The sequence below is a fragment of the Netta rufina genome, assembly GCF_964035555.1.
Source record: "Netta rufina genome assembly, chromosome: Z".
Classification (NCBI taxonomy): Eukaryota; Metazoa; Chordata; class Aves; order Anseriformes; family Anatidae; genus Netta; species Netta rufina.
In genome coordinates this window covers 22,842,935-22,869,300 of record NC_140126.1, presented here as the reverse complement: position 1 = coordinate 22,869,300, position 26,366 = coordinate 22,842,935, and the positions used below count along the sequence as shown (strand labels likewise).

General features: G+C 38.7%; 2 protein-coding genes across 5 annotated transcripts; one reads left to right on the top strand and one right to left on the bottom strand.

Annotated features, from left to right (window-relative positions):
• Positions 1 to 49: 49 nt before the first annotated feature.
• GFM2 (GTP dependent ribosome recycling factor mitochondrial 2) lies at positions 50 to 20,027 on the bottom strand. 4 transcript variants are annotated; one of them, XM_084304747.1, is made up of 21 exons: positions 19,894 to 20,027; positions 19,472 to 19,561; positions 18,879 to 18,963; positions 17,701 to 17,746; positions 16,525 to 16,622; positions 15,359 to 15,484; positions 14,890 to 14,978; positions 13,625 to 13,713; positions 13,309 to 13,369; positions 13,029 to 13,214; positions 9,785 to 9,865; positions 7,689 to 7,837; positions 6,988 to 7,128; positions 6,809 to 6,908; positions 5,840 to 6,029; positions 4,512 to 4,588; positions 3,866 to 4,004; positions 3,498 to 3,683; positions 1,926 to 2,041; positions 1,484 to 1,666; positions 50 to 979 (listed from the first exon to the last, which is right to left on the bottom strand). In XM_084304747.1, exons 2-21 carry the CDS (start codon positions 19,532 to 19,534, stop codon positions 851 to 853), a joined length of 2,334 nt encoding a protein of 777 aa, XP_084160873.1. In that variant the 5' UTR covers positions 19,535 to 19,561; positions 19,894 to 20,027; the 3' UTR covers positions 50 to 850. The 4 variants fall into 4 exon arrangements, with proteins under 4 accessions (XP_084160873.1, XP_084160871.1, XP_084160874.1 ...); XM_084304745.1 differs by having other exon boundaries at positions 19,651 to 20,010; XM_084304748.1 differs by having other exon boundaries at positions 17,701 to 17,743; positions 19,651 to 20,010.
• A 75-nt stretch (positions 20,028 to 20,102) lies between these two features.
• On the top strand, positions 20,103 to 24,732 carry NSA2 (NSA2 ribosome biogenesis factor). Its single transcript, XM_084305440.1, has 6 exons — positions 20,103 to 20,316; positions 21,124 to 21,311; positions 21,976 to 22,126; positions 22,441 to 22,620; positions 23,610 to 23,802; positions 24,462 to 24,732. The coding sequence occupies exons 1-6, from the start codon at positions 20,314 to 20,316 to the stop codon at positions 24,527 to 24,529; spliced, it is 783 nt and encodes a 260-aa protein (XP_084161566.1). The 5' UTR covers positions 20,103 to 20,313; the 3' UTR covers positions 24,530 to 24,732.
• The last annotated feature ends 1,634 nt before the right edge of the window (positions 24,733 to 26,366 follow it).

Sequence of the window (26,366 nt, the reverse complement as noted above, 5' to 3'; positions counted from 1 at the left end):
ACCAAAGGTGGGGGAAAAAATAAAGATACTGTTTAGATAAAGAGCAGATCATTTTTATTTAAAAGTGTCTTGTCATTTGCTACTTATGTAGATAATTGCAGAATTTCAAATCACAAGTTAATTGTAGTACACAGCAAATCAGAACCACTTAAAGCTTATAACAATCATTCTTAAAGGTCAAAAGAAATCCTCCCCGAACATATCCAAGATGGTAGGTGGGGATTGCTGCTGGGGGAGAACTCTGCCTTTCTTGTATTTTTTGAGCAGATCTTACTCAATGTACAGAAGCCTGCACTCCAGGTACTTGGTAAAGCAAACTCAGGCAAAAGTTGCATCCAGTGTCCTGAACTCTGTTCCAAGTTGGTTTCTAACACTACAGGAATATTTATATTTGTAGAGTTCAAATTGCTTCTTAACCGTATTCTTGTAGTTAGCTGAAAAGAACTCAAATACAGCGTAGCAGAACTGTATTTATCTGTAGCCATAAGCTTCACAAACTTTACTTAGTAAAGTAAGAAACAGTCTTTATAGCACTTAATAATATAAATCCTCTTCACAGGAATGCCCGTTACTTCTCATTGTAGATGTCTGTAAGATAAGGACTGCCAAAGCAGCAGATTGCAGCCCCATCCCTGGTTCAGCTGCTTTGCAATTACAAGCCTGTGCCAGAAGAACAGAGTCTCTTGAACCTTCCCTCGAACAGTCAATAGCACAGTCCCCTCGTTCAGCAGCTCACTCACCATTTATCACGAGTTCATCACAGAAGAACATACTTGTCTATCTGAACAGTCTCCTGAAAATATTTAACAGGGAAGACAGGACAATCTTCTTCCTTTGCAGAGCGGAATGGTCACACCAACCCCATCTTCCTTTGCAGAAGTGCACTTTGCTCTTGGCTGTTCAGGGCTTGATAACTGGCTAACTCCAAAGTGAAGGTTGCTGAGCCTGATGTTAGAGAACGCAAAACGGTTGAGTAGCCCTGCACAAAACAGAGAACACATGTCACTTAGTTTAGGAAAAACAGAAGATAAATTATCACAGAATTGTTATGGGCCCAGAGAAAAACGAACAGTAATAAGTATGCTGCAACATAGTATATATATATGCATGTATATATATATTTCATATTACAGTATTAAAGTGCAACACACACAAGTAAATTAACCTAGTAATTTCATTTTTTTTAAATAAAAAAAAAATTACTATTCTCTTTAAAACCTTTTTTAAATTTTTTTTTACTATTTCTGACTTAAAATTGAAAACATACTGGTTAACAAACTGAGTCAGGCCCAAAATACTGCTAGGTTTGCAAGTGCAGTAGCCAAATAGGCACTACCTCACTGCTACCCCTCTGAATATCTTCCTTCAGTCTTTCAATAACTGAAATATAATTAGAAAAATCCATTCCAAATTCAATCATCTGTAAGAAGGAAAACGATCTGAAGCCTGTGAAGCGTTTTTATGCATTAAGGTAACTACATACCATCATTTCTGCTAGTGGAACAGCAGCAACCACAACCCTGTTATCTTGACGACTCTGGATTTCCTGAACACTGCCCCTCCGTTGCGCAAGGTCAGCAAGCGCTGCACTGAGATGATCTTCACTTACTGTGATTTCGAGGTTCATCAGGGGCTCCAGTACTTGTATACCAGCTTTTCTCAAAGCCTACATGGAAGGCAAGGAGAATTATGCTGAATCTTTCTTTTTTTTTTTTTTTTTTTTTAGAAAATTGACATAAGAAATGCTTACATAATGTAAGCTAATACTGCCACTCACTCTGATTCTCTGCTTCCAAAAGCTATAAAATCCCCAAGCCAGGGTTGTCACACTGTCCAAGAACAATTACCAGATACTGATACACATGTATTTTCCCTATGATACCTGATGCTACTGTGTTCAACAACAACTTCAGGTTTTGCTGTACCTTTTGCAAGCAACGGGAGACACAAGCTGATACCATTGTGTGGGAGGTGTCAGGATGCATTGTCAGTGATTGCACTGTCACATCTATATCCTGAACTGGGAATCCTAGCAAGGGTCCTAGCAAGGAAAAGAAAGAAAAAAGCATACAGAAAAAACAGGCTTTTATTTTTTTTTTCAGAGTATTAGGACATGCAGAGGGGAAAAAAAAATCAGGATTGATTTGGAGTCTCTCGTGAATTCTCCCTCCCTTCCTCTTCTCTTTGCTATGCCTAAAGGCATGACTATTTGTCTTATTCCTCGTTTCATGACTTTACCTAGCTTTGCCAAAAGAGAAAAAGGAATGTAGACTTATACGTTCTTATTCACTTTACCAAAAACAGTTAACGGTCAGAATTTAAAGTTCCCGAGTGCACTCATTCAGATAGCTGTTCCCAAACGATTTTTTTAATACATTGAGATATCTAAAATGTATCTGTTGAAACAAGACCTCATCTGAAAAAGTAAGGAAACCTTTTGTTTAACCTAAAGCAAGAGTATCTTCTGTACTTTCATTTTCAACAGAGTGTGATCACGGCAAATGCCTAATACCAACCCCCCTGCAAGGTTAACTCAATTCCATAAAGGATGAACTGCTTCTCTAGTAACCTAGATAGGTTATCTCCCTCCAGATGAGGGCTCTCAACCAGACCACAAAGTGCATTAGACAGGATGGAAGGCTTGAACTGCATCTAAGGAAAAAAAGAAACACAGAGCTTTTTTTTTTTCCTACAGAAAACATGGCCAGATTCATTTATTTAAAAAGGAAGAAAGCCCTCAGCAGTATTAATTTTATATCACTAGATATAAAACTATATCACTTGACTATAATCAAGACTCATTCCACAGCCAGAGTTAAGAACACTTTCCAACTCAAAGCAACACGGAAAAGAAACACCACATACTGCCTATTCTGCATTAATTCTTATTTATTAATCAACTACTTGTTAATTTTGCTGTGAGGGGGAGTGTTTAGGCCACAAATTATTAAACACGTCTTGTTTTGAATTAACTGTGAAAGAGACAGCTCTTTAGAGCAAATTTCAAGTATAGACTTTTAATTACATAAGACTATTTATCGTATTCTTTCACTGATTTAACATAGTGAAAATCAGGAAAAAAATCAGTAACTTATAGAAATGTGATATTTAAATGTTGGCCTCAGAAACCAGTTCCAATCACACCACTGTGTTCTGATGTCCATCAAGCAAAAGCCTTATTTGTTATCAAAAAACTAGATCAAAAAACCCACATCAAATTCAATGATTTTTAATCATTGTTGAATGATTTATTAGAAATCAAGTTTAAAACCAAAGGCATTCTGGCTTCAATTGCCAGCATGGCAAAAAGAGTGTTTGGCAATTTTTGTAGTTAAGATACTCCTGGAATATTCCTTTGCATCCAGCATTAACAGGTAATAAACTTTAGTTTTCAAGCTACCAAAGCGATTTTTCCCCTCCTAGAAACACACTGAATTGCTTCTTAGAGAAATATGGCGAAAAGTTATGCCAGTATAGCTGTCATAGCACCTCTTTACCTTGAATGCATGAATTTGTGATTCCATTTTCTATAGCTCCCTGAAGTTCTTTCGGTAGCATTTCAATGACACTTGGAGCATACTCAATAGCAGGTTTTGTCATTGCTCTGTCTGCCAACCTGGGCCTCACCTCTAGCTCTGTGGTTACAAAGTGTCGTTTATCTCCTACTGTTTTATCCAATACATCTGCAGGGAAAAAACAAAACAAAACAAAACAAAAAAACCACACATTTAGAAAAAACTAATACATATAAGTAACTTTCAGATGAAAGTTAAGTAGTTGAGCCTAATTAAAGGTCATTTCAAGTAAATCAAGGAACAGAACCAGATACAAGATGCTCCTTACATTTACCCATTCACTCCTTTACCTGTGGCTTGTGCAGCATTTAGGATGGTTTCTCTGTAGGCTATCTGAAGAGGTCCCAAGTAAGTTTCTATTCCATATTCACGTTTGATTCGGTCATGAATGATCTCTATGTGTAGTTCTCCCATGCCACAAAGAATAGTCTAGTAAGATGAAAGTTAAGAGAGAGGTAGAAAATCTTGCAAACCTATCAAGCTTTTAAAGTGTTGTTTAGACAAGGACTCACAAGCTTTTAATAGCTTCTTAAAAGTATTTCAAATTCTAAGGAGCCTAGAGAGAAGAAAACAGGACTACTTTAAGTCATCCAAACACCCTAACTGAAATAGCAATTATTGCTGTAGGACCACTACAAAAAAAAAGAACATATTACGTTAGCTTACAGAGTACATAATTCAAACTCTTCTAACCTCATGAAGAACTGTCAAAAACATGCAGAGCATGGGAAGTCCTCCTTTATTCTGTAAATTGCACGTGACTCAATTTTAGTTTGAGGCATACAGCTTTGTACATGATACGAAGGCATTTAGAGAGTCCTTCTCATTCAAGGGAACCTCAATATGCTAAAAAACAAACAACTAACTGAAGGAGTGGTCTTGACTGTTCTAAAATAAAATTTGATTATGAGATGATGAATAGAAGATTCATCTTACTTGTCCTGTGTCGGGATCTAGCTTCACTTTTAAGCTTGGATCTTCACGCTGAAGGCAGCTCAGTGCATTATCCAAGTCTGTAAGTAAACATCAAACACTCAAAAATCTCTAAAGAGACTCTGGTAATATGAGAATCAGAATAAAGCCTAAACATCACTTTCCTCCTACAGTCATATTTTATTCTCAGAAGGAATCAAAAGGACCATGGAGAAGCATATCTTTTGTACACAAAGACAACTCAAATTACAAGCAACTTGTAACTTCTTACTCTCTCCAGTAAATTAATTGCATGCTAAGGAGAGCTTTCATGATTGATTTAATTTCTTAAGTAGCAAAATTTAATGACACCAAGCAGGAGCTCTGTTGCACTGTGTGCAACTTTTGGAGAAAGGAGCTTTTTAAATAAAAAAATATAGTCCCACTTAAAAATAATGGCTTACTGTAAAGAATAGTTAAAATTTAATCATAAGAGTACAATTTTCCAAGTCATATTTGGCACTTACATAAAGACATAATTGAACATGCCAGTGCGTCAACAACTCAGTAAAAAGTACTGCTCCTTTTTTATAGACGAGAAAAATTGTCAGCCAGCTCTTATATGATTTACCTACATACTAAGATGAGTTCAACAAGAAAAGGTTCAAATGCCAATCTTTTTTGTGATTCCCCGTTATGTTGCTCAACTGCCAAAGAAAGCAGCTATAAAAAAGCAATGTCTCAAAAATAGACTCACAGCTGAAACTGCATTTATTCATTTTACAGACTTTGAGGAAAAAACAACTGAGACACCCCACAACCCACTGGCTCAGCCTGTGGGCGGGTGGTTCCAAACCTACATTACGCCTTGCTCCATTCCACTAGACTACAGTAGGACTTGATTTTCCTTTCCCTTCACCATCAATCATGCTCAGCTTTGCTGGAATGAAGTTGCAGAGTGTTGGAGGATGTATTTTCAAAGAGTGAAGCAATCAGGTGTTCTGGTACAGATTCTCTGGGAAGGGCAGTTAAGATTAAAGGTCACACTGCATGGGTGAACCCTAACTAGACTCTTGCTAAGTGAAGAGTTACACTACAGCATATAACAGCAAATGCTGACTGAAAAAAAAAACAGTTCAAGGTTAACTGTACTCAGAGACAGTAGGAACAGCAAATCTGCATGGCTGTAGCAAAACTAAGCATGATAGTAAAGAGGAGACAAATGCCTCCAGGTCTTCTTACAAAATTAGTAGTTATTACGTTTTCCAGACACACACAAAAAAACACATTAATAATAAAATAAGGATACTGACAACCATAATCTGAAATACTTTCACGTAGCTACATTGTACCTTGTTGCTTGGCCATTGAAGGAGGTTCAATGGTACAGAAGAAGACGGGCTCAGGAATCTCAACACCTGCCAGCAGAAGACTCTCCACATCGCTGCCACTCCTCCGCTCTCTGCCAGTATCCCTTCCAGCTCGCTGTGCTGCAGCTACAGCTGAAGCCTTCGATGACACTATGGTATCTCCAGTGGCACTCTATATGTCAACCCCCAGTGACCCACAAGTGACAGGAAGGGGGAGGAGAGAACAAAACAATGAAACCAAAAGCTGATCATTTCTCTTCCTCAAAACCATCTGCGCTACACTCCGCTGATTTATAAACGATTACTGTAACTTCTCTACACAAATAATTAGACTGATCTGGAAGATGAAAATATGTGCTCAAGCTTAGACTGATATTTCTTTGTCTTGTTCACTAGATTTTAAATCTAGCATAGCAGTCAAGATATAAAGCCACAAAATACAGTGTTGGTAAAAGAAATCTTGCCTATGAATGCTAAAATTGGTCACATTTTCAAAAATCTGTGCAAATGATACCTATACAGCCTATTCAGGCACTGAAACACTGTATTAGTAAGCCATCTAAGAGAAGTATGAAACAAACATTCTTGAACTTAAACTGTTGATTTTGGTTAACTTATTTGCAACATCACTCTCCTTTCCACTGAGGTCTCTCCATGGCTTTACACAGCATTGGTACTGTGAGAGTTGCAATATAAACGTAAGTTCAGAGCCCTACAGCTTCAGTGTTCAATGCTTTCCATGTAATCAGCCCTGCATCTCCCAGGTCTATTACCAACATTTGCACAGTGTAATTTTTGATTTTAGGAGGAAGTACACATATACTTCAAATAAAGCAAGCTTATGTATTTCACAACAATCAAGACAAGAACACGTTTGAGATACAGTATCACAGAAGTACAAAGCACACTAGTGAAACAAACTTTCTTTCAGAATAAAGTATTTTCAATTACCTGTTTTAACCCAACAGTAAGGGCAATGTTGCCAGGCATTAGTGATGGTATTTCAATTTGCTGATCAGCAAAAGGCAGGAGCAGACGGCTTATTCTCTCCCTACAAATGAAATTCTTGAATATTTCATGACTAACAGACATTACGATGTTACACTAAAGCACATCTTACTCTTACTCACGTGCAACTTTTGTTAATATTATATACAGCTGATTGAGGTTTCAGTGAACCTGAATAAACACGAATGAAAACCAGTGGTCCACGACATTTATCGTGAAGGACTTTAAACGCTAGGGCACACAGGTCATCTTTGTACCACTGCCTGCAAAACAGAAACCACAACAAAAAGCATACTTGTAGGATTAATATTCTTCAAGCTCGTGTTTACATAAATACCCACTCACTTAAGAAGCTGCATGTTTCTTATTGCACTATTAGCAGAGGCAGATTTTTCTTAAAACAAACAAACAAACAAAAAACAACAAAAATACAATGTAATTTATACAAAATATATTAACCTAAGCAGTGCCAGCTCCAAAAGAATGCGTAAGAGGCCATATACCTTAGCCAATATTAGAGATGATCCGTAGACCCCCGTGGTAAAATGCCGGTATCCTCAGATTAAAAATAGATTTTAAGTTCTAAAATTGCAAGTTTGGCAATTAGAGATACGCATGCAATTTTAGTAGCACTGGCCAGAGCAGGTTCAGTACTTGAGAATATTTTTAAGTCTGTACATCTTTACTGTTATTTATCATCTAACAGCAGTAAGCATTTTTAAAGATATTCATGGTTTCTTAATGTTTTTTTTTAAATTTTCTCCTTTTATGCTCTCCTACTTGTTTTCCTTTTTGCTGACACTGCCTTTCTTCTTGTACTTACAGAAACTCATATGATCGCTCATTAGGTGCGGGCAAGTACATCGTAATAGCGTCCAGTAAAGGCTGTACTCCTTTGTTCTTCAGTGCACTGCCACAGAGTACAGGTACTGCTTTCTGAGCTAGTGTGACCCGGCGTATAGCAGACTGTAGCTGCAAAAAAAGTAATTTTCTGTTAACATACAAACCACACTTTAACCTCAAATGGCATTTCAGCTCTTGGATATTGCTTGCTGTTCACATATCTAGGAAATGACAAGCTCATTTATTTTTTTCCTTTTATTTATAGAAAAGGAAAGACAGAAAATAAAATGTTTACTACAGGTAAAGAGTGCCTTTTCACTTCATTAAATCAGTGTGTCTGTCTGCCAGTGCATCTATCAGCGTGTAAAAAAAGCACAAGGACAAACCAACAGACCTTAAACAGCGTACTAAAACACCACTGACATATAAATCATTATCATGTAATCAGCAGCCTTTGCAGCTAGCAATAAGCATTTAGAAAGTGATTCCAGCAACTGCTTGAGAATAACTGGGCTATGGCAAGCAATGTGCACGACAGGTAATAAACATAAATATAGCTATCCACATAGGTCTTGAGTAACAGACTGTACATACTGCCCCCTCAGGGCACTCCAACCTGCAGCACATCAGCAGGTGATGTACAGCCAAGCTACTTCTCTGCCTCAAATGGGAAGGGGAAGAACTGCTTGCAGCAACTCCTCTTGCACACACAGGAGTGCCCAACACAGGTTTTTAAAAAAAGTTATTTTTACTGGTCTTTTCATTTAAAGAAGTTACTGTCACATTGCTGATGAGTTCTGTCAGCTTCCCCTTCTCAACTTGTAGAAGTTCCTATGTTCTTTTGTTTTAGACAATATTTTGTATTATATTTTTAAGTTCTCATTTTATTAATGCAAGCCAGTCTTCCATAGCAACCTTACTGTGAAAGGCCAAGTATTCCAACACAAACTCAACAAGCATAAATATGATATTAATAGTAAAAAAAAAAAAAAAAAGAATCATTCATTCACTTTTACATTAAAAAAACATGTTTTAGCAAGGTTACCATTTTTCCAATCAGATCACATGAGATTGTGTTTCTAAATTCACCTACAAAAGTCTCTTCATTGTGCTCTAAATCCATACTGGGCAGGTAAAGTTACAGTTTGGTCTGCTAGCACAGGTTTTGTTTGATTTTAATTTTTAGTTTGTTTATTTTAGTGTTTGTTTATTATAAAAATATTTGAAGTTTTTGTGTACCTAAAAGTTAATTTTAAAGCACAAACACAAGAAATTTTCTTTTGAAAAAAACAGATTTTACACTAAAAGGGTTTTGGATAGAAACATAGGTCAGCTCTGCCACCATAAACAGTGAGGCAGGACCACAGCCTGAATCATGAGAAGCCCTACTAAGGTCAACAAGACTACCCATGTGTACCACTTCTCGTACTTGCTGTGCAGTCCCATATTTATTTAACAATATAAAACCCCAAACATTTAGAGGTATGTTTCCAAACATAACATTACTTGCTCAACTCCAAATGAACCACATATCCAAATGTTTAGATGCTAAAATAAAAGCCGCTGGTTTTAAGACTTCTAAACATTCGAGGTACATCTGCTCATGTTCTTTTTCTAATATTCCTTTTTATTTGGAAAGTTTTACTTCACCAGTTTCAACATGCAACACCTGAAAGCCCAACTAATTTACAGTAACTGAGTGCTACTTTTCAGGAGCTCACACAAACCGGGTTGACTCTACTTGGAAATTCCATTCGCCTTTCCCTAGAGTCTTTTCAGCATCCAAACTGTCAATAAAAATCATCCTTAACAAAGGTTAAACTATTTTTTTTGGTAGTTTTGTTTAACATGTTTGAGAATCACTGTTAGTTCACTATCATATATAACTCATACTAATTTTGAATGTACTTTGTCTTAAATTCAAAGTACTATAAAAACTAGTGATTTGTTGATTAAAAATTTCACATCTGCAAAATCATAATCTTCATGTGCCAAAAAAATAAAAATAAGTAGCCCTGATATTCAGAATGACAGCTAGTAATAACTTATTTGTAGATAACGAAAGGTAAAACTTACCTTGTCAGCTGGTATTATGTCAAAATTTTCACTGTATTCTCCTAGAACCAGTTCAGCAAATTCATCGTCCAGATCTGCAACCTTCAACAGAATAGCTCTGTTTTACTATTTGGTATACAGCAGTTTCACAGATGAGTCACAAGTCTTACTTATTTAGAAAACGCAGCTAAACAGAACAGGAATCAAGACTTTAAAGACACCAAGTATCAAACTCAAACCAAACAATACTGAAGATGCATTCCATATCTCAGATTCCAACCCAACTCCTATAGATCCTTTTCCCAGTTCTACAAAAGTCATTAGCCTTTTCACATGAAAAAATAAAATCCTTCCTTTATATTACAGAATTTAGTTTTAAACAATAAAAGTTTGCCCTTCTCTCAACAAAAATGTAACTATTGTAATAGCTAAGGAAAGTGTGTTAAATAATAAAAAAGAAGATTTTAATTATTTTCTGCTTGTTAGCATGTGCTAGGTAGGACAAGCTTTTACAGTCCTTTCCAGTGCTTCAGGGCTCTTGGACTACTTCTGCAGAACAAATCTCCCCAAAAGAAAAAAGCAAGAGCCTTTAGGGAACCAATTTTACAAAGAAATCTATGCAAATAAAGGTTTCAGGAAAACATGGGGTGGGTGGAGAACTATCAGCTTCATAAAGCTGCTGTCAGATAAAACATCAGTGGGAAAGAAAATGCTTGTACATCTCCTTGAACCCGAAAAAGCCTGCAGCCATATAGTGTCATCACAAGGATATAACTGAATATATTTCAGACCTGTAAACAAGGTGAAGTCTGAAGTAACCAGCAATTAACTTTTGTGAGAGAACAGACCCAGCTGGAAAAAAATAGGCAAGCTTTCAGGGCATTTTGACCTTCATGTCAGTGGCTCAAAAGTGCAAGGGATCTTTTGTGTTTTCAAGCTGTTCCAATTAGCTTTAAAACAATTAAATACATTTCAAACATTGTCTCATATACATCTTTGTACTACCACACACCTGCTACAACCCTAAGGCACTACACTCCTTCTAGTGGCTATGACAGCAATTAACCAAATACTGAAATGACTCATTTCAGAAGTCTGAAGCGATTTCTGAAATTAATTCATTCAGAAATCTAATTAAGCCAATAGGAAAAACGTAAGAGATAAAGGAAAACATTCATTTAGTCAAATGAAAGGCAAGCTTACAAGATGACTAGTAGTCAAACTACTAAATTTTACATTATTTGTGATACAAAGAATATTAATAGAATAGAAAGCAGGGTAAAAAATATTTTAGGAACACAAAGTTATCTCAGTTATCACAGCCCTGGCCCGCCTCTTCCTGCTTCAGGAAAGGACTGGAAACAAAAGAGTGAAAGGAGCAGGACGGGACCAAACAAAATCAACACTGTTTTATGAAGCTTTCCATCTAAGAAATTTTTTAAAAGGACAGACTGAGTAATAACACTCCCATTTAAAACCTGCATATTTAGAAAACTAGATTGCATATGTGTTTTGCTGAACTTGATGTAATACTGAATGGATCTCTCTGACAGGTGTTTCAAAGGAAACTGAAAGTCCAGCATCCTCTGTCTATGCACTTGCACATTTTCCAAAGTTGCATGGAAGGCAGGTCTTCCAGCAAAATGGATCAATACCTCAGGCAAATGTAACTTTTAAACTTCCCGTATTTTCATTTATAGAAGTAAACAGTCAAATATAATCACTACTACACTTGTAGGCCATATAAAAGCGACTGCAGTTTTAGACTGAATAAAAGCAAACAGAATGTAAAATAACTTGTTTTAATGGGAGAGAAGTCTTGCCTGGAATCTCTCAAGTGCAACTAACTTTTCTGTATCGTTACATAAATCACACAGAACAATTTGGGATTTCATAATGCCAGCTGAGAGAGGAAAAACAATCTGGACAGACTATTCCAAATGTTCTGCACTGTTTAACAGGCAGTTAACTCCTACTTTATTATTCTTCCTTTCTTTACCTCTTCTATACTGTCTCATCTGTGGGAAGCATGTTAGGATCCCAGTATCAAACAGATCATGTTTCTATTGCAATTTCTTAGCTATACAGCATGACAATTTATGGAAAACAAATATATTCTTGTTATCTCATACAAGTTATCATGGACTTTCTGGATGGATCCGGAAAAAGGTTTATGGTGAGATTCAGCTGCCTCTAGCACAGCATTTAGTGTCATTCTGAACAGACTGTGACATCCCATCCAGCTTCTAGCTGCCACTCCAGGATACAGATACCCCACAGGTCCGGGTCCCATGTGCTAGGCCTCATGTGAATGTCCCAAGTATTTTTTCACAACTGGGATGGCAAAAGATTCCACATTAGCCATCTTAATACTAAATTTAGTTTTTAAGAATTTTAAGGAGTATTTTCCATTTTGCATATGTATTGTGCAGCCAGGGAGTCTGACTCTCTCTATTTAGTGTGTTTTGCCATCAGACGTTTGACAGATGTAGAGTTAAGTGAAGAAAGTGGGAAATTCAACAAGAACGAATGCAGAACTTCGTGCCTGGGATGGAACAAATCCATGCACTGACACAGAATGGGGACGAACTACCTAGGAAATAGCTTTGCAGAAGACAACCTGAGGGTCCTGCTGGACCAGCAAGCCTAAGTCAGCAGCGTCCCCTTGCAGTAACAAATGGTAACTGCATACTGCAAGAGTACACCCAGTGGGTCAAGGCAAGGACTTATCACTTTGCACTTGTGAAGCCACATCTTAGACTTTGATTTTAGGTTCCCTCTCACAAGAGTGACTGATAAATGGTGAAAAATCCAGGGGGATATTAGTAAGGTGGTATGTTGGATTGCAGCTGGAGACCCAGAGAGATGACCATCTAAAAAAGGTCATCTAAAGAGGAAAACAAAGGATGTTAAATGCTGCCTCCTACTACCTACAACCTGAACTGGTGGTGGGACTGTTTCAGGGAAAAGGGCCAGATTCTTTACAGGGGCACGCAAGGAAATGACAAGAAACACTGCCAAACAACACTTCACTACAAGGACAATCAAACACTGGGATATGCTGCCTAGACTGTAATTTCCACCCCTAGAGACCCTGAAAACTAAGCTGAACAAGGCCCATAACAACATGATCTAATGCTGAAGTTAGTCCTGTTTTTATCAGACCACTGCACTAGATGTATCAAGAGGTCCCTTTCAGCTTAATTTTTTCTACTGTTCTAAATAACAGTTTTAAATGTATTATGTATTTACTTTAGAACTTTACTTGTTCTATTAAGGTATTTCTAGCATCCTGGACTTCTTGGAACAGGTTGGGATCATCAGTCTCTAGCAGTGGCTTTTGCTCAAAATGTTTTCCGTCATCCAAATCAGAAGTAGGTTTCCAAATTATTTGTTCCTTAGTCACAACATCAACCAGTCCTCTGAAAGTCTTGGCCTCCCCAATGGGCAACTGCAATTAGAATTAGAGAGTTGCAGAAAATTAAGAAGGAAGTTCCATTCAAAAGAAAAGCAGAGAAATTCCTAAGCTTAATTTCTACGCTTACCTGTAAAAGCAAAGGTTTTGTCTTCAACTTTTGTTTGATACTCTCAACAGCATATGTAAAGCTGTATCAAAACAACAGATATTAAGTTACAATAAATTTAATGATACAGTAAAATTGGTTTACTTTTCCTTACTTATTGTAAAAATTAATCCTACGATTACACAAAAACATGCATCTGCATAATTGAAGATATGTATACATGTAGGATACATTAACATAATTTACTATCTCTGTGCTTAACAAAACAACTTAATCTTGATTAGATTAGATACTATTACAAGGTTTTTAAGAGGGACTAAAATAACTGTATAAATACCTTGCCCTGTTTTTGTCCATCTTGTTTAAAAAGCAGATTCGTGGTATCTGATGTTTGTCTGCTTGCCTCCAGACTGTCAGAGTTTGTGCCTATACAAAGACACAAAACAGCAACATTAACAAAACAGCAACATTAACACTATAGTTGAACTATACGCCCCCCAATATCTTTTCTTCATCTTATACTGCCGCTGCTGAGGGACTGAGTTCAGAGTAGAGAAGGGAACTGTGCTGAAGGCGTTATGACAGCCCCTTATCTAGCAAAGTGTATGAACTTCACAAGCAACTTCATCACAGCTCTTCCCTCAGCTGTCACCATGTCCCCTCCTCCACTAAGGGCACAAAGTAACATACCAAAGGTAACACAGAGAGAAGTGTTACAGGGGATCTATGCTGAAAGAACTCAGTAATGTTTAGGCTTAAGACTTTATTGCCAAGGCTTAAGTACACATTAGCAAGTATTTCTGTTGCTACACAAACAACACTAAAAACTGCTGTGGTTACACTGGTAATTTGTGTACTGCTGAGCCATTTGTGATGGTCATTTCTATTTAAAAGTTAAAACTGGTATATATGAAAATCAGTTCAGGTTCAGAAGTGGTCTCCTATCAATACATGGACATAATGCAAGAAATCCCCACGTTTAAAAAAAAAAAAAACCACCACACAACAAAACACACAAAATCACTGCTCTCATTTTTTGTTGTTGGGTGTGGGAGGGTTCAGGCTCGTATACAATGGTAAACTGAACACTGTATTCAAAACATTGAACTTTTCTACAGAATTGAACCATACACGTTATAAACTCAAATTCCAGCCTGCCTACACCTTTTAGGCACTATGCTCCAATGGGCATATTTAAATAGGTCTTTGGGGAGGAAGAAATTCCAGATGAAAATTATTTATTTCTTTACATGGAATTATCTAATGAGACGCTCATTTCTCTCTAGTGATAGAGCTAGCCAGAAGCATTCATGGTAATCTGCATTTATTGACAGCAACAAAAAAAAAAGGCAACAAAAAAACCTACAAACAACAAAAACAGACTTAAGTGGCAATCCCACTTACTTTCTTCTTGGTAGCAGAGAAATTCCTGTACACTTATATAACTTAAAATTAAAATGTTCAGCTTTCTGAAGCTCAATTTTGACCAATGCATGAACGTAGATAACATATAGAAACATCAAAGTATTATTGTTATTATTTCAGCATCTTTTAAGTCATTAGGAAAACAAAACAAAACAAAACATTACCAGTCATTTTTACCTCAACGCCAGCTGAAGCATCAAACACTGCTACTGCTCCATCCAGGACTCTCAAGCAGCGCTCAACTTCCAGTGTAAAGTCCACATGACCTAAAAAACAATTGAAAGAATTCAAAGTCGTCATTTGAATTATGACTGTCATAATTAAAACAGGCAATACCTACAGATCACTACAGTTTTTTTTTAAATGCTAAAAAACATGTCAATATGACCCTGTCTCCACTTTAACAGAAATACACCCACCAGCCCTTGAAGCACACCGACTGTACCTGCTCTAAATTTAAACAAGCCAGATCAGGCTCCAGGAGGCAATAATTTGTCAAGGTCAACAGAGCTCAGTACAGGTTTATTTACTGCATCAATTCAACCAATTAAATATTGCACCACATTCAAAACTAGGACCTAGGCACAGCAATACCTCACCTCATCTATTCCCTCCTAGTTAGAGGGGTACCACTAAAGCACAGTACCTGGTGTGTCAATCAGATTGATTCTGTAGTCCTTCCAGTCAAAAGTAACAGCAGCAGACTGAATGGTAATACCACGTTCTCGTTCCTGTACCATAAAATCTGTCACTGTGTCTCCATCATCAACATCTGTGAACAGAAAGCAGGGTTACAGCTGGGTATATAAATCACTCAAAGGCTGAAGTTGTCCTGGAATAAAGGTGGAGAGAGAAATTTGGAAATACTTTCTGTTTTGTATGTGTATAAGCTATGAAAACGGCCCTAGTTCATAGAACGATGTCAGCTCATTTACCCAGGCTCCCTGTCTAAGCAACAAACACTCTGCAAGTCAAAGACCAACTATTCCAACAACATTTTATGTTCTTAATCAAAGAACAACACTGTGTAGAAATTTAAAGTGACATCACTATGAGAAGCTTAAGAAAATAAAACAAAGTCCAAAACCATGAACAAACCACACTTTTGAATACACTGGCTGTACTCGCTGTATATGATCTGATATTTTAAAATGTAATAGTTAAAACTTAATTAAGTTAAAACTAGACTTATGTTAAAAAAGCTACGCAATTTATTATTTTTAATAAAAAAGATGCAGCCAAGCTTGCCACCAAGTTCAATCTATCCACTAGCCAAGTATCTTCTAATGCTCTCATACAGTAGAGAAAACAGAATTAAATTTAAAAGGTCAAAAGGCAGCATAAATAAAGGCTGCCGTGATCCTTTCAATATTGAAGATTTCTGAGAGAGTTGACACCGCAAGGAATTCACCCTGTGTTAGGGCTTCCAAAATAAATGGTTACTTTTTGGTGATCTGGTTCCCTAACACATCAAAAGGGAACTGGAGAAACAGCTTTGCCAAAACAGTCAATGAACAATATGTAAAACAAGGAAAGCTTCTGATTAAATGTTAAGCAAATCACAGTGAGCTAAAAATAAAAGAAAAAAAATGCATTTGTGAGCTCTTAACTGCCTTGGAATGTAAATGAAACTGTGTTAGAATGTAATAGAAAATGCATTATAATTTCACTTTATTGCAACGCAACTTTTTTGATACAATAAATATCTATGATAAAAATTCCACCAGCAATCCCTAACTGCCTTGTGTATGATTGCTAATATAAAGTCTTTCAAAGCCACTTAAATAAAAAAAATAAAAAAAAAAATCTAACCTCCAAGTGTTCGTATGTATCCAGAATAATACAGCATTCTCTCTGTTGTTGTAGTTTTCCCTGCATCAATATGGGCCATGATGCCAATGTTGCGGATTCTGCATAAAACAAACACATTACCTTTACTGTGGTAATTTTGTTTTCCAGTGATGTTGGTTCTTGCGTAAACAATTCATATCCATTATGATGAAGATGAATCACACAAAATGAATAACATTTTTCCTCTACTGCTTAACTGATATAATGTACATGCTGATCCTGAAGCATGTTAGCACCGAAATAGCAAATTTTCTTCAGATTGGTGATATTTGAGAGTATAGGAACAGTTTAACATGTTTCACTTCTGTAGTAGTTTGGCGTCATTCTGCACCCATCTGCCCTCTCCACAGAGAGAAATACCCCCATTACCTTTTGTCCATCCCTATCCCTAAGCCATGGTAACTAAAGCAGTCTGTTGAATTTATACTCTTTATGCACCAAATCTAGCAATCATTTTCTCATGAAGTTGTCCCTGATTCTGTTCATCCAAATCTTCTTTTCTGAAGTACCTTGCACAGAGGCTACCAAAGCTACTTCACTGACTCTGCACACCACAGGCTTGTGGTCAGCCCCCATATTCACCATTAATGGTAGCTGAATTGGCACTCAAGACAGAGGTAGTCTTCCAAAAGAGCTTCATCCCTCTGCCATTTCTTTGACAGCTCAGCCCCTAATTACTTTGACCTCACTATGAAGGCCCTTATCTCTGTGACTGAGTGCTCCTGTAAACACGAAGTACGCAGTCCTGCCCATGGTGGTGGTCCAGTTGACAAGAAATTCCTTCCTTCATTTACCTACCAGTGACCACTGTGGACTTTGAGTTTCTCTAAAAGGTCAATTTTGATGGTGGTTATGATTTTAAACTTTATGATTTAAAAAAAAAAAAAAATTATGATATTTTATAATATTGGTTATGATTTTGATCTTGAATGTGACTCATATTTTTACCAATCCAAGACCCTTCTGACACGAGCAACCATTTTACACCAAAATGTCAGAAATCTAAAACTAAGGAAGTATTAACTGTTATTTAGAACATGCACTTAATTAACAGGAATAGCAACAACCCTCAACATTGTACCACATCAATTCCCTTTGCTCTTGGTTACATAGGGAGAGTAAGTTGGCATGACATACCTGGATATATGAGGATTAATGACAGAACGTAGAGATTTAACATCTTCTGGAAACAAACAGAACAAAGATTTGTCAGGTTGATCCCAACATAGAAGCAACAGATTTTCAACAAAATCAGGTATATTTAAGAAAACTCCTAAAAAGCTTACCAAAAACAATTCAGACAAAGCCACAACTCATGACAATCCCCCTAATCCCTACCCATCTCAATTTTCTTAAAAGACATATTTACATTTGCAACAGGTCTCACTCTCTTGCTCTCTCTCACACATAAAACTCTTCAAAACTTATAAACAACACAAAAGAGCCAACACAGAAAAGTATCAACTGAATAGCAAAATCTTACTCTGCAGAAGCAGTAACAAAACATGCCACAGTCCAAGACAATTGCAATGCTGAAATTCATCTGAATACGTTTCCTGGGTAGAAAGAAAGCTGACCTAGACTAAGAAGAGTTTTAAATTTGTATTTTCTTAAAAGATACTTCCCCTCTCATACATTATTTAGTTGCTAAATAAGCTGCAAATTGTGTTTAAATAGAAGTTGGCTACTCACTAGTGACCAATATTTTCATCTCTAGTTTCTTCTAAAACACTGCAGGAAAAAATATGCCTGACTCCTAATGCTAATTTGTATCAGTTGGATTCCATTCTATCTCACTGCTGCTACTCAAAAAACAGCAAAAACTCCTTTTAATAGAAATTTTGTTTTCCACACACCTTATTCTTCTTATTCTCTTTTACCCTAACTCTGTGAAGAAAATAGACTAATGATAACTTAGAACTTCCTTCTCTTTAATCACAGATTCCTGATTTATTACCCCTTGTCCAACACACTGGCTATCATCAGCTACTTGATAACCGATTAATACTTCAAGCAATTGGATAGGGGTTCCAGCACACTTCACAGCTGATTTTTTATCCATCTCTATGTTTAATTTTTCTTATTTCCTAAAGTCTCTATACTGTACACCTACAGAGAAAACAAAAGAAATACAAAGCATTTCTTTTCAGGCCTTGATCCTATTAACTATTCTGCACTTGAAAACACAAATTTTATAAATAATGACTCAAAAATATAGTAAAACTTAGGAATTATCTTACTTGTTTTAAAATGAATTCCTACTACTAAATCATAAATTAAATTGAGAGAAATGACAAAATATTTTAAACTGATACCTGGTGAACAACTGTAGCTTCTTTGACCAGTGTTCTGCCATGTCAGGCTTAGGACTTTGATTTTTGTCTTCCTGAAACAGGCATGCTAAAACGGAAGGAAAAAAAGAACACACAAAAAAGTCATCAGCAAAACTAATAACTAAATACAAATCAGATCTTGCAGGAACTGACATTCATTAGATATTTACATGAACTCAAACTGCCACCTAGTTGGAAGCAAAAGTATGAAGACAGTAGCATCACTGTTTAAACCAAGTCCAAACCTAGTATCATTTGGGAATTCTTGTAAAAATCTATGATATTATCAAAACAAGTTGTCAGTAGCCACAGTATTTTAAATATGCCTAAGTATTCGTTTAAATAATACAAATTTAAGTCAAAAATGTTGTGTAATCCAAACCACAGGTGTCTAAAAAAAGGTTAGAAGAAAACACAGCTTCCCCATTCTGACCCTTGAGAAGCCCAATTTCAACATGAATTCATTCATGCTGTTCAGATACCAACTCCAGCTGAAAATGTTTACTTTTTTTTTCTTCTTCTTCTTTTCCTCACAGTAAAAGAGTCAAAATTTAGGAAAAAAAAAAAAGGTTTACCTCGCTGCAGAGTGTTGATAACTTCAATGCGCTCATCGGAAGTTTCCTCAGAGGTCTCAACATCCTGGCTCCTGTGTCTGACGCTGTCCCCTGTTAAAAATAAATAATATATATATATAAATAAATAAATAGAGCAAATGCTTACAACAGAAAGCGTGTGACCGCACTTCTACAGAAACCTGTTGTGGAGCTGGGTTCGCTTTCAGGTGGGGTTACTGCTTTTCGGGTTAAACCCGCTCCAGATTAGCGAAGGCAGGTCCTGAGGGCTCAGGGGGCAGCAGCACAGCACAGGTCCACGAGCGCAGGGCACATTGCTCGTTTCTCTGACGATTTCACAGCCCAGGAAGCAGCACAACCCATGGCACAACCCACACTCACGGTGAAAACGAGCTCCAGACCTCACAGATCAGCGAGGCACGCACCGTTTTCTAATCTTGCAGGAGCGGGGGGCAGGGAAAAGCACATTCTTTGAACAACAACAAAATCAGATTAAAAACCGACACAAAATCTCCACAGCGGGGCCGGGCCCGCCCCGTGCTGAGGCGCCGGCGGAAGGCGCTCCCCTCATCCCCTTCCCCGCCGCTGCCCGGAACCGCGCCGCGCCCCGGCCGCCGGCCCCGGCCTCAGAGACTGAGCCCTGCCCGCGGCTCCGGCCCTGCCCGACGCCTTCTTCGCCCCTTTGTGGCCCCGCCGAGCCCGGTGCCGGGCTCTGGGGACCCGCAGGAGGCCGCCGGGCCCCGGGGAGAAGCCAGGAGCCGCCGCCCGGGGAGCGTTTCCAGCCGGGGCGGCCGCGCGGGGGGACCGCCCTCTGGGCAGCGCGGGGAGGCTGCGGGGAGGCCGCCATGGTGGGGACGGGAAGGGGGCAAGCGGGGACGGGGGCGGGTGTGGGGTGTGGGGACGGGGTTTGGGGTATGGGGAGGGAGTATTGGGGGTGTGGGGACGGGGTTTGGTGTATAGGGACGGAGTTTGGGGTGTGGGGACGGGGTATTTGGTTGGGAGACAGGGATGGAGTACGGGGGTGGGGATGGGGTCAGGGTATGGGGTTTGGGGTAGGGAGACATGGTGTTGGGTTGGGGGATGAGGACGGAGTTTGGGGTACGGGGATGGGGTGTGGGGAGGGAGTTTGGGATGTGGGGACGGGGTTTAGGGTGTGGAGACAGGGTATTGGGTTGCGGGACAGGGACGGAGTATGGGGGTGAGGATGGGGTCAGGGTTTGAGGTTTGTGGTATGTGGATGGGGTTTGGGGCATGTCGACGGGGTTTAGGGTGTGGGGAGGGAGTTTGGGGTGTAGGAATGGGGTATTGGGTTGCAGGACAGGGACAGAGTATGGCATATGGGGACAGAGTTTGAGGTATGGGGATGGGGTATTTGGTTGGGGGACAGGGATGGAGTAAGGGGGTGGGGATGGCAATGGGGTCAGGGTTTGGGGTAGGGAGACAGGGTATTGGGTTGGGGGACGGGGTATTGGTTTGGGGGATGGGGACGGAGTATGGGGTATGGGGACAGAGTTTGGGGTATGGGGACAGGGTATTGGGTTGGAGGTCAGGGACGGAGTATGGGGGATGGGGTTGGAGTCAGGGTTTGGGGGATGGGGGATGGGGATGGGGACAGGGTTGGATTTGGGTTTGACCCCGCTGCCCCGCACCCACAGCCGCAGAACGAGCACATTGAGCTGCACCGCAAGCGGTATGGGTACCGCCTGGACTACCATGAGAAGAAGAGGAAGAAGGAGGGCCGGGAGCCCCACGAGCGGTCCTGGAAGGCCAAGAAGATGATCGGGCTGAAGGCCAAACTCTACCACAAGCAGCGGCATGCTGAGAAGATCCAGATGAAGAAGACGTGAGTAGCTGCTGCTCCCCTGGTGTCGGCCGGACATCCTGGCACTGGGGGAATTCACAGAGCTATACAGAGATAGTTGTTGTTTGGTCATATGTTGCTCTTAAATATTGCTTAATTTTTAGGATAGAATGGTTAAGGTGTTATCTGGCCTCCCCTCTTCTCAACTCATGTGCTTACTGATACAGTTAACAATTCTGTTCCTAAAAGCATTTGTTAAAATAAGCATTAATTAGCAGTAGAAATGACAATTATGTAGCTACGACAACAGAAATACTGTATTGGTTTTGATCTTACTGGCTTTAGCACTGTGCAGATGTGCTTGGCTGTGAGGGTTAGACTCTTTGCTTTAAGCTATTCAGAAATTCCTTAGTAAGAGCCAGGCGTTGTATTCCTGTCTTGCCAGGAATTGACAGGCTTTGATGCACTCTGTAATCTGTCAGCTGTTATATTAAGAGAAATAACTAGTTTTCCATGAAGAATATTTAGGATTACTCCTTAAATATAAATAACATGCTACGTTACATTGTTTACAAATATCTCTTTTTTTTTTTTTAAATTTGAGTAGGCACTACCTGAAGTAGGAGGCTATCATATCTCAAAATGTTTTTTTTCTATTCTTAATACTGCATGCATTTTCAAAAATACCGTGTTTCTTTTTTTGCAGCATTAAAATGCATGAAAAGAGAAAGACAAAGGAAAAGAACGATGAAAAAACACCTAAAGGAGCTGTACCAGCATACCTGCTGGACAGAGAAGGCCAGTCACGGGCTAAGGTTCTCTCTAACATGATCAAGCAGAAGAGAAAAGAGAAAGCGGTAAGTAACTGTATTAAAAGCCAGATACTTGGTATTTATTGTGACAATGATCACATTGTGGCATTAATGCTGAAACAAACTCTAAATATTGATACTATATGAAAGCTGAAACTGAAAAGTTTACTAGTCTTGAACAAAGCACATGCAAGGTCTTGATTTTCATAAATTTAAATACTGATCAAAATAAGTAGCTATAAGGTATATTAAAAAATACAATCTACAGGTACTCTCTTTGGTTATATTTTATTTTATTCTTTCGTTGTCTCCTTTGCAATGGCACATCTGTGACTTAATGACAACTATGTTTTCTGCAGGGGAAATGGGAGGTTCCTGTGCCAAAGGTCCGTGCACAGGGAGAAACAGAAGTTTTAAAAGTGATTCGTACAGGGAAGAGAAAGAAGAAGGCCTGGAAGAGAATGGTTACAAAAGTCTGTTTTGTTGGAGATGGCTTTACTAGGAAACCTCCTAAATATGAACGATTCATTCGACCAATGGTAATGTTCTTGAGACTTAAAGAACGTTTAAGTAATAATTATCTTGACTTGCTGTTCTGAGTTTGGCAAGGAAACTTCCTTGTGTGATAACGCACTTCATTACTGCTGATTTAGAGTGTTCGTAGTAGTTTTCTGCAGAAATGTCAACGTAAATAACCGGCAGGTTGGGAGATACTCCTGCAGTCACAGACATTGCCTGCAATGAAATGTTTCCACTCTTACTCAGATGACACGAATGAGTTAAAGCTATGAGCTCTCATATCAGGAAGGTCTTTAGGAGACGTACTTTGAAAACTTCGGTCTTTTTCAAGCTACTGTGATTCTGAGGCTGACTCAGTTGTAGGACTCAAGTACTCTGTCCTCCTGGTTTGCTAACGAAGCTTGAAGCACAGTGGTGACAGCATACAAAGGAAATGCTCTTCCTGCCTGGCTTTTTATTACACAGCTGTAAGGAACAGTGTGCAGGCTCTACCTGCCTAGCAGTGCACAGGAGGGAAGGTTTAGTAAGAAGGCAGAGTTTTTATATAAATACAAAGTAGAAGCCTTGAATAGGTTTTAAATGACACACAAAGGGTTACGGTACTTAGTGGTAAAGCCCACCTTAAAGAGCACAGGTCCTTAGCTAAAAAGAGGTATAATAGATGGGTGTTTAGTATTTTGTAATGTGTGAAAGGTTTTCTCAGGTTTACAAGAACAAAGGAAACGTTTCAAGTCTAAAAACCAGTAGGACTGTTAAATGCTTTACAGTAAACTCCTCGTTTCTTCATGGAATGTGAACCACCTGTGGTAGCAAGTATTATTCTTGAACTACTCTTGTTTTTTATCAGGTTCTTAACAAACCTGGCATTTTATACTAGGCAGATGACATTCTGTATTCTGGATTGTTTCATTTTTCCCAGTCTGTTAAAATGCATAAAGCTGAGGACATAATGTGCTAAATTAGCTGTGAGAGCTTAAAAAATAAATTGTTCCAACTCTTCCTGCAACAGGGCTTACGTTTCAAGAAGGCACATGTGACACATCCTGAACTTAAAGCTACTTTTTGCCTGCCTATCCTTGGTGTAAAAAAGAATCCATCTTCCCCTTTGTATACATCGTTGGGGGTAATTACCAAAGGTACCGTCATTGAAGTGAACGTGAGTGAGCTTGGCCTGGTGACACAAGGGGGCAAAGTTATCTGGGGTAAGTAGTTAAACTAGCTGCACTGAAGGACTAGCTTTAAGTCTTTATTGACTGGTGTATTGTGAAGGCTCTGTCCTGTAAAACAGATCATCGTAATTTATCCATGTTACGTTTTGGCTGTAGCAGAAACAATTACTGGACAGCTATAAAAATGATAGTTTTAATATTAGGCTTTCAATTCAGACTTTCAACATCAAATTAGGCAAAGTTCAGAAAAATGAATTAACTTGTTTGCCTGTCTTGCATTAAGAAGTGTTAAAAGTCCATAAAGACCTAACCGTGTAAGCTATGAATAATCAAGTTTTCAGTGAAAGTTGTATGTAGAAGTGTCTTCATTTCATCAGGCTAACTTCTTTTAACGCTGAGGTTGATATGGACAGCAGGACGTGTAGCAGAACTTGTGATTTTTTTTAAATGTACATAGAACTCTTGAGGATGCATTTACATGTATAAAAACAGCCAGAGTAGTATATTGTGAATGAAAGTTTGCAGCTCATCAGAAAGTATATTTAGGTTTCAGAATGCTTTCAGTTTGGGAACTGGAATTTCTTCCCCTTGTAAGGAGAGTTGTGGATTAAACTTGCAAACATGCAAAATTGTTATTTGCTGCATAGGCTACTTGAAGCTTTTGTAGACATTTCCTTTCATTTTCTCTTTAGGGAAATACGCGCAAGTAACAAACAATCCAGAAAATGATGGCTGTATTAACGCAGTTCTCCTCGTCTAAGTTGTGTTTGATACTAAGCATTGGCCACTGACTCTTAAAAGTGGTGCAGTTTAAACAAGTTTGGAAGATCTCTGGAACCTTCGACCATTCAGCAACATTGGCCCCACAAGCTGGTGAGGAAATTTAAATGCACCAGAAAGGACTGTTCAGATTTATAACCTGTTCAGCTGAACGCTGTCTAAAATAAAGTAATTATATTTTCATGCTTGGCTGACATGGTGTGCATTTGAACTAAATCTTCTTGTCAACTGTACAGGAGCAGTTGCCTGGCTTAGATAATATTCTAAGCTCACATTAGGAAATAAAGCCATTATCTCCCATGATGGCCTACTGTACAGCTAAAGTAACAGAGCAGCATGTGAACTTCCATTCAGCTTCTGGGAAAGCAGCAGTGTTGGAAGGATGCAGACTTACTGCAGACAGACATCAGAAATTGAGCACTCTAGTTTGGTACTTGCCCCTGTGGAAGCATGGGGTGGGCTCACAGCTGCAGTGTGAGGGTGTGGGAAGGGAAGTTTACCAGAAGGGGCAATTACTTTCTTCCTGTTACCTCCATTATTTCTCCCCCTTGCATCCCTCACTGCATTTGTGGAAAGAATAATAGCTGTAGAGCAGGCAGGCAAGATATTAACTGTTTCATAAGGTAAAATTCAAGAAGTTGTAGGGTTTTTAAGACAATGTGATATTTGAGAACAGGGTGATAACACCGGTATCACAGCTCCTTGTAGTTATCGTGGGTGCTTTAAAGTCACAAGCATCAACTGACCAAGGTATATATCCATCCTCAAAATGCAGGAAACACGCTGCTTTTACACTGACTTCCTCTGATGCTGTATACTGCATCAGTCATCTTTCTGTCAAGAGTTTGGTGGTAAAATTTCAATACAGACACACAGCATTTTATAGTCCTACTCTTAAGCAGTACTTCACGTCAAAGCAAAGGAGCTTTTTAACCAAAATGTGGTCAAGTCCTTATAAACATTTTTTCTGATTTATGAAGGCCATCTTATTCCCCCAGCACCGTAAGAGGGAAACTTTCAAACAGAGCTCTTATTTCAGAAGCCAAAATGTGAATAGTCTGGGGCTTGTTTTTGAATATAGAGGGAAGTTTAAAGCCCAAGGTGGCTGTCTGCACCTATCACACATGCAACAGGCCACAGGGAAAGGCAGTCTGAACAGCAGATTATAGGATCACACAATAGCTAAGGTTGGAAGGGATCTCTAGAGATTGTCTCATCTAACTCCCCTGCTTAAAGCAGAGTCAACTACAGCAGGTGCCTGAGGACTGTTTCCAGTCAGGTTTTTACTGTCTCTAAGGATGGAGAGTCAATAACTTTAGGCAACGTGATCCAGTGTTTGATCAGTCTTCCAGTTTAAGAAAAGTTTGAAGTTTAAATAGATTGTTCTGTATTCGAGTTTGTAGCCACTGCTTCTTGTCCTGGTACTGGACACACTAAGAATCTATTTTCATCTTCTTTATGCCCTCATACCAGGTATTTGTACACACGGGTAAGATGCCTGCTCCCCCCACCCCCAGCATTCTCTTCTCTAGGTTAAACAATTGCAGCTCTCATCCTCATATATGAGGGATACTCAAATCCCGTAATCATGACCTTAACACCATTTTCATCTGGAACTCAATCCAGGAAGTCAAGTTCGATGTTTTTGTACTAGGTTTGTGATTTTTTTTTTACACCGTCTGGGAGAAACAATACTTTAACTACACCTTAATTTTCTCTCAAAGGTTATTTTCTTCTGTTTATATTGCCCTAGTCTGGATTTAGTAACTTACTGTGATTTTTACTTGTGCAATGAAGTGATTCAAAACTAAAAGAAG